Source organism: Entelurus aequoreus, linkage group LG13 (genome assembly GCF_033978785.1).
Source record: "Entelurus aequoreus isolate RoL-2023_Sb linkage group LG13, RoL_Eaeq_v1.1, whole genome shotgun sequence".
In the NCBI taxonomy this organism is placed as follows: domain Eukaryota; kingdom Metazoa; phylum Chordata; class Actinopteri; order Syngnathiformes; family Syngnathidae; genus Entelurus; species Entelurus aequoreus.
This window is the reverse complement of record NC_084743.1, coordinates 30,779,904-30,788,788: the sequence shown is the minus strand read 5'-3', so window position 1 is coordinate 30,788,788 and position 8,885 is coordinate 30,779,904. Positions and strand designations below refer to the sequence as shown.

Here is an 8,885-nt window from a genome sequence, read left to right as displayed (position 1 = left end):
ATGGGCTCGACACGGGCGTGAATCAGGCGCTCGAGGACTTTAAAGGGGACGCAGAGCAACGAGATTGGTCTGTAGCTCGTTACGTCATCCTTTGGCTTGTTCGGCTTGGGGATAGCGACAACAGTGGCCCTTCTCCAAATCCTGGGGATCCGGAGTTGGCGCAGGCAAGAAGACAGGAAAACTCTCAGCCAGGACTTCATTGCAGGGGCAGCGTGGAGCACGAGTTCTGGGCAGATGTTGTCAGGCCCAGCAGACTTGCCTGGTTTGGTATACTGGAGGGCAGCTGTGAACTCCTCCGGTGAAAACTCACCGGAGATGTTACACTCGCTAGATGTTGTTGTCCTCCAGAGGTCTGCAGTTTCCTGGCGCACCGCCCGGGAAAAATCTCGATTTATCCCGGTATATGCCCCGTTTTTCACAACCTGTGCTGCAATAGCATTTGCGGTAACGGGGCATGTTCGGGGTGCGCGCTCAGACCTACCAGTCAAGTTGTTCAAAGTGCTCCACGCGATACGGCTAGTGTGCGAGAAGTCGATGGAGTGGACTGCCTCTTTCCAGCGCTGGTGCCTCTTCCTTCCAAGAGTGGAAAGAAGGGCAGTGGCTGAATTGTTAGCCTCCGGGCCATAGGGAGCCCGGAGGAAGGCGCTGTAGAGGGTCTCGCACTCGCCATCCCAGCATGGTTTGTAGTTCTTACGCCGGCCGCGTGGGATGGCTTTTTTGGCCGCAGATGTTAGTGCCCTACAGAAGTCCTGGTATGCCTCGTCCACGTTGGGTGTGTCTGGTGGTGGGAGACACCGTGTGGACTTGTTGGTATGGAGGCGATAGAGTTTCCAATTGGCCTTCCGGAAGTTCCATCGCTTCATCGGTCCGCTCGGAACTGTTGTCACGAGGTCGGGCACCGATATCAGCGACGGTCGGTGTTGCGACCTGGGGAACATTCCTAGAACACGTCTGTCGGGGAGCTGGGTGTCCACACCAACACTCACGAAAGCCAGGTCAGGGTTCGTGTCAGTGTTATGCCGAGCGGAGTGAAAGCTGGCTGGGCCCTTCGGGTTGTAGAGAAGGTTGAGCGAGTTGCGCTCTGCCCAGTCAGAAAGAGTTTCCCCGCTCGGTGAGGTGGTACTGTATCCCCACCGTGTATGCCGGCAGTTGAAATCACCAGCATATACACACGGTGGTTCAAGCACTGGCAGTGACACTGGCGTGAGTTGTGAGGGTGGTGGTTTGTAGACGTTGACAATTTTGATGTCGCCAACGTCCACTCGCAGCCACTCGATCTCGGAGTTGTCCGGTGATCGATCGGCGAGGGTCCAGCTCAGATCGTTGTGGACAAACGTGGCAAGGCCATGCTTCTTGCTCAGGATTGACCCAGCTAGCGTGAAGTTGGTGATCGCTAGCTTGTCCGCTGTTGGGCGGTGGGTTTCCTGAAGGAGGATGACCATGGCTTGGGTGGTGTGGGCCATGTGCTCGATGACGGATGTTTTGGCATCTGTGAGCCCTTCAACGTTCAGTTGCAGTATTCTTGGTTGGAGACCGGCAGCAGTGTTGCTACCAGATCTCCGCCCAGACTGCCCCTGGACGCCAGAACGGGAGGGTACCCGAGTTGAAAGTTTTTTGTTTCGCCGCGTTGCCATGGAGTAGAGCAGCGCGGTTACTTGCAGGGATCACGGCGTGAACGTAAACTTTCTCGATCCCCGTGTTCCAAGTCACGACCCAGAGTGGACCACTCCTCTATGACCTGCATGAAGACCTCCTATGACCCTCTGCTTCCCCCCGATGGACTGGACTCTCACATTATCATGAATCATTTTCAATAACTGTACCCACTTGGAATCCATTGCAGCCAGTCACCCATGTGGATGGGTCCCCACATCTGCGGCCCCTTCCCGAGGTTTCTATGTATTCCAGTGTTGGGTTTTGGGTTGCCCGGATGTGGGTTCAGACAAGTAATGTCAATGTGGTTTGTGCAGCCCTTCAAGGCACCTGTGATTAAGGGCTGTATAAACAAAACTTTGATTGATTGATATTTTATAAATATCTCTGCAATGCCTCCACGATTTGAGTTCAAATTTTCGGAATTTATGGGGACCCTAAATACCATCATGTTAGAAAAGTTGGTTTTGCATTTAAGGCTCCTTTAACAGTTTTTTTCAGTTTATAATGAACTATCTTAGGAATTCTAAAACACGTTTTACCAAAATCGCTATTGGAACCATTTCCTCAGGCAATAGTGCCTGTATTCTGCATTTTCACTCTGCTTTCAATTGACTTCTTGCTAGGAATATGTTTTGTATGCCCTCTATGTGCATACAGCACATGGACTCCAGCCCTGACGTCACGAGCAACCCAGCACTATATGTCAGTAAAAACAAAGGCTGATAGATTCAGTTTTTACCCAACAGCAATAAGCACATCAACTATTGTTCTGACAGTGGAATATATCGTATTGGGCGGAGTTGATAAGGCTGCTACTGCACAGCAGTAATTTAAGGAACATGTGGTATTATTCTATTCATATTTTGCATTTTCTCCTGATCTTGGTCAACAAGATAAGACAATTTGGCCCCTGAGGAGGAATAACTGCTGTTACTCTGCTGTTGGCTGTAGCTGCCTTCTGTAGAGTAAACTCCAGAGTCTTCGCTTCTTCTTACGTCCTGACGACTATCCTGACCACTGCAAAACAGTACAGGAAAACATGTGTTGTTATAACTTATCAATACACTTGCTGTAAGTGGGTCAACTATGAAGGTGGCATCACAGTGTTTTTTTTTCAGAATAATCAAACACAAATTTTCATTCCGATAAGTTACTTATGTTTTGTGTCACAATATAATGTTCGGAATTTTTTTTTGTTAACGCAGGTCAGTCTTTTATAACGCAGATTTGTATTCTATCTACAACAACTAATAATAACAATAACTAATCTATCAATCCCGGACCTTCGCATGAGGAAATAGTTGAAGACCCCTGGCCTATAGCGTCTCTTTTCTCTATTTCTACTGTAGTCTGATTAGCAAGAATAATGATGTCACTCTTACGTTAAAAAACATTAACAGGCTGTAGATTCTACAGTGTATAAACTAGAAATTCCTGGTGTAAAAATGTATCAGCAAACATTATTTTAGCGACATAGTGATAAGCAGACCTGTCAGTACAGTAAGCCACGCCCACAACCTGTTCTACTTTCCACTTTCCCCACACACGTACAAATCCCAATGTCATCTTTATACAATATTATGCAGCACTGCTGTAAAATCTAAAATAAAAATATTTTTCTAAAATTATAAATTGTGAGTTGCCGTCTCATCTACAAGGATTTAATGAACATACTTTTTTTCCTCGGTTCTCAGGAGGCTGCGGTCACACACACACACACACACACACACACACACACACACACACACACACACACACACACACACACACACACACACACACACACACACACACACACACACACACACACACACACACACACACACACACACACACACACAATTTAGATACATTTATGTGTGCTATTGCTAAGGTGCTATGTTTGAAGGGCATCTAAATGCATGCAAGCTATGTAAAGTTGGGTCGTTGCAGATAAGATGCAGGGTGCATTACCAAAGTTACTTGTGCACTGCAGATCCTTCAAATTAGATCAGCAGTAAATTAATATGCGTATACAAATAATTAAAAAGGGAGTTTTCCACAAAATAATTTGTCCTCTTTAAAATGATCATTGAGAAAGAATTGTGACTTCACCTGCTATTTGGTTCCTGGCTTGAGGCGAGAACATCTGAGGGAAGATTGTGAAATTCTTGGGGTTTTTCACATATTATAACTTCATCACAAAATACTTCTGAGCCCAAGGATAGTAGACAAGGAATATCGGATCCAAAGGAGTCATGAGAATCCTGAAAAAATGATGTGGGTCATTAGAAAATGCATTGGTTAAAAATGACATAACATGGCATATTTCTTTAATGTATAAATCAATCTTTCCATCTACGGCCACTAATGAAACTGAAGTTGTTTGGTATATAGTGCTGTAAATCCTACTATCTTACTACAAAAGAAGACACCTTTCCTCCTTGGCTCTCAACGAAAACGGTCTCATTTCCCTCCCTCTCCGTCATCTCTGCTGCTCTACTTCTCTCGTTATGTCTTGCCTTAACTTTCTAAGTGCCTCACTTTTGCACTCTTTTCGAAAATTTAAACATGAAATTGATAAACTGATCTCTCAATTTAATTGACAAAATATTTTCAACATAAAAGTACAGATTCGGGGCAACCTGCCTGTCCTGATGGGACGTTTGCTGCCAGATACATGAGGGACTCCCCCCACCCCCCGTTGCAAGTCTCTAGTTTTCTGTGTGTCGTAACATGTGCTCATTGTTGTTAGAGGGTTTTTTCTGGCCCCAAAATGAGCCCCTCCCCACCATATAGAAGCATAGTCTGGGATTAACTTTTTTTTAATCTCCCCCATGTTAAATTTTTACCACCTTTTTCATTGTTCCTGTTCTGTCTTCCTTGAACAGTGTGTTGAACAGGTTTGTACTGAAAATTTAATTTTACAGTACTTTTCAAGGACAAGGACAATAAAGTTTGATTCTATTCTATTCGACATCGCTGCGAGCCAACTCCATGCAAACAATACAGAACAGCATCAACCAGAGTTACTTTAGTATTAAATCTCCTGGGAGTCAAAGTGTAAAATGCAATGTATCGTCTCAATTAGGATTGTGACAATACATCAGGGTAGAGAGGTAAGATTGCAGTAGGTACAAAATGTGGTTACTAGACCTTTGACTAGGACAAGAAAGGTCGATGATATTACGCCTATACTGACCCACTTGCACTGGCCCCCGGTACACGTAAGGTGCGATTTTAAGATTTATTACTTACGTACAAAATGCTAAATGGTTCTTGCTGATATTATTGTACCCTCTGTTCCATCCCAAAATCTAAGTTTCAAAAACACCCTCAGAGCCCCAAAAAAGTCTGCAGGCTCAAGAGCGGTTTCTATTCGGACCCCAGTACTCTGGAATGTCCTACCAGCAACAGTTAGAGAGATAGAAGCATTCAAATTAAAACTCATTTATATATTCTAGCCTTTAAATATACCCCTTTTTAGACCAGTTAACCTGCCGCTTTTCTGCTCTGTCCCCACTCTCCTGCCCAAAGAGGATACAAGGTAGCCACAGTTAATTTCTGGAGAGGAACCAATCTGGAGGAAGTGTTAGCTGACCCGAACTGAGACCCGAGATGGACCACTCTTCCATGCACAGCTATACACATCTCTGCGTAGCTGACTGGATTAGCCTGTAAGAAGATTCACTCCTGCCATGACTATTTGCTGGTTTCCCAATAGACTGGACTCCCACTTTATCTATTAATCTAACAACAAATGAATCTAACAATATTATTCAACAATTTATTAACTGTAGCCACTTGACATTCATTGCAGGCGATCACCCTGGAAGGGAGGGGGTCCCTACATCTGTGATCCCCTCTCAAGGTTTCTTCTGTTTCCCCCTACTGGGGTTTTTCCTTGCCCAGATTGGCATGGCTTTTGAGCAAGATAGCTGCAACTGTTTCTCTCTGCTGAAAGGCCTAATGAAATCCACTAAAATCATCAAAATGCACTGACATCCAACAAAAGTCAAGATCGCTCAAAGAACAATGACTACCAACGCAAAGTTAGCAGCTGAAATGGCGGGAATTAAAGATTCCCTAAACTTTATGTCAAGGGAACTCAGTGAAGTGGTGGAACAACAGAGGAAACTGACAGGCCTCATGGAGGAGATAAGGCAGCTAAAGACTATCATCCAACAAAAGAATGAACGGATTGAGCTCCTAGAACAAAGGGTGGATGACTTGGAACAGTATTCCAGAGCTGATGACATTGTGGTCACCGGCCTGGAGACCAGGCATCAGAGTTATGCCCGGGTTGCTGGCCCACCTGATGACCAGCATGGTGAGGATGCACCATCTGAGAAGTTTGACACCCTGGAGCAACAAGTGGTACGCTACATGAAGAGTAAGTACATTCCATTGGACAGTCAGCACATATCAGCATGTCACATTCTTCCAAGTAAGGACAAAAAAAAACAAAGCCTAAAGTCATCATGAAGTTTGCAAATAGAAAGCACAAAGTGGAAATTCTGAAGGAAGCTAAGAAACTTAAAGGCAATGCAGTTTATCTAAATGACCACCTGACAAATAAAAATGTGGAAATTGCCTGGACCAGCCGGATCCTCAAAAAACAAAATAAAATCCAATCAACCTGGACCAGGAATGGAAAAGTTTTCATCCGGACGAATGGACTACCAGAACAAGCCAAAGTGATTGTGATGAGAACATTGAAAGACCTGGATCAGTACAAATGAAAATAGTGAGTGCATTTTTCTTTTTTGTTTTCTTTTTTTTTGCTTGATTATTAGATCTCCTGTAAGGAACTCATGACTCTTCCTTTCAAGACTGAAGCCCTTTCAAGTGTTGATTATACAGAAAGTGGCACATTTGATTTTGAAAATGAAGTGGATCCTCAGACTCATCCAAAGCCTCCAGAGGCACATTTGATTTTGAGAATGAACTGGATCCAGAGACTCATATATTTAAGCATATCAAGGATTCTTGCCAGTATTATACTGAGGAACAACTTGATGATGTAAGCATAGAAAATACATTTTCTTTGATTAATTTTAATTGTAGAAGTCTACCAAAACACTTTTCTAAAATCAAAAATGTTTTGGAGTCACTTAAAGGTAGATTTAAGATAATTGCTTTATCTGAAACATGGATAAAGGCAGGGAGGTTGATCTGAAATTTAAGGGCTATGATCTGTATGTCACTAGCAGAGCCAATAAAACTGGAGGGGCGGTGGCCCTCTATATACATAATGAACTAAAATGCAGACCAGTTAAATGTGTGACAATGGCCATAAATGATTTAATGGAGTGTGTAGCTGTTGAGATGTAATTAGAACAAAACAGAAACATTGTTGTTGCATGTGTATATAGAAAACCAGGATCAAAAGTGTATGATTAACGGTCGAAATAAAAAAAGAACTCCCGTAATTTGTGGAGATTATAATATTGATCTTCTAAAGGTAGATTCACATAAACAAACCTCAGATTTTTTATAGATATTATATGAAAAAGGGCTGTACCCATTAATTACAAAGCCTAGCAGAATAACCACAACTAGTGCAACCTTAATAGACAATATTTTTACAAATGTTTTAGGGATTCACATTACCACTGGGTTAGTGATAAATGACACAAGTGATCATCTGCCTATATTTGCAATATGTGACTATCAATTGCCTAAAAGAACATACCATCAAATATTTAAGAGGTAAAGAAGTGTCAATCATATTAACAAGTTCAGGATATACCTAGTAAAACAAGAGTGGAAAGAAGTGTACACAAATGATATAAACACTGCCTATGATTATTTTCTTAAACATTATATTACTCTGTATAACAAGCATTGTCCTGAGGTTCCATGTTTTGATTATATAACTAACTTACTTTATCTTCTTCAGGAAATTCTGTACTCAGTTTCTGGTTTCCTCTTCAAAAAGCAAGACTGTGTTGGCTTCTCTAACATTAAAATCTGGACTTAGCTGACTTTCTGTGGATCTTCTTGAGAATTGATGGTTCTGTCAGTTTAGTAGTTATCACATTTTTCACACAATTATCTCAGTAGTATTTTTGTCTATATTTAACATGTAATTACCACCTCTTTTGGGCTGTCCATTAAACCATCCCACATACTCCAATATCATACACAATCTGCCAATTTTTATTTGCTGTTTTGTTTGTGCATGTATGATGTCCTAAAATATACTTTTCTTCAGTAGTGCTCAAGTCTTTCTTCTTTTTAACCCCTAACCCCTCTATTGCGCAGTCTCAAAGCTTCAACTTCAATCTTGTCAAGCCCAGTTTCCACAAAGAAGTACAGTATGATACTACATTGTATTATTTTAGGGGGATAAATCTTGCTGTGTAAAGCTAAACATGAAAAAAATCCACTTTTGAGACTACTTTAATAAATAACTACAACATTTAGGTTTATCTTGGGAGTGGGACTCACAAAAAGATAGAAAAACAAATATATGGGATTGTGATATTCATAGAAGAAACAAAAAAACAGTAGACATTTTTATTTTTTGTTTTGGAATCACTTCCTTTTTGCATTGTGTCGCATACCTTTTGAAAGAATGGTGGAAGGTGGATCATGGGGTAGAAAGTTTCCTTGACTGTCCAGTAGCACTTCAATGAAACATACAAGAGGAGCAGAACCACCAGAAAAAACAGGGAAAAAGAGCCCAGGAAGTACACAATCCTCTTCCCCAATGGGATAGTGCCTGTGTAAAATGATAAACCACAAAATTAATAATAATAATAATAATAATAATAACAATAACTAATGTTATGTATAAAACACTTTACATTCTAAAAAAAATATCTAAAAGTGCTCCAATGGCAAGTTAAAAGCACAACAAAAAACATACACTAAGAATACGATATAAACTAATTGCCCTATTTATCAGTTTGTTTTTTTTATATTTCCACAGACTGTCGTGCTCTCAGGTTGTCTGGAAGAGCATTCCAGAGCCGTGGAGTAGCCACTGAAAACGTTTGATCTCCCATTCTCCCATTTTGTGGTGTGTATTTGTGGATCAAAGGTTTCTTGATGTAGATTGCTGTGTGAGGAGTTCTTTGAGATAATGGGGGGTGTGTCCATGAATATATTGGTGGGTCAACAGGCGTTTTCCATGCAGTGGTGGATGGGAAGCCAGTGGAGTGTCCGGAAAATAGCGGTAATGTGTTCATACTTGCAAACCCTCATCAGGATCCTGGCAGCACTGTTTTGGATGTGTTGGAGTT

At 41.9% G+C, this 8,885-nt stretch overlaps 1 protein-coding gene across 2 annotated transcripts in view; it reads right to left on the bottom strand.

The window, feature by feature from the left end:
• Positions 1-2,420: 2,420 nt before the first annotated feature.
• Positions 2,421-8,885, bottom strand: part of LOC133663296 (interferon alpha/beta receptor 1a-like) — a 39,161-nt gene continuing 32,696 nt past the window's right edge. For both annotated transcript variants that reach the window (XM_062067669.1, XM_062067670.1), the window contains exons 6-8: positions 8,205-8,362; positions 3,751-3,902; positions 2,421-2,673 (exon numbers count right to left, since the gene is read on the bottom strand). In XM_062067669.1, the coding sequence (XP_061923653.1) occupies positions 2,487-2,673; positions 3,751-3,902; positions 8,205-8,362 (497 nt within the window). In that variant the 3' untranslated portion in view covers positions 2,421-2,486. The remainder of the gene's footprint in view (positions 2,674-3,750; positions 3,903-8,204; positions 8,363-8,885) is intronic.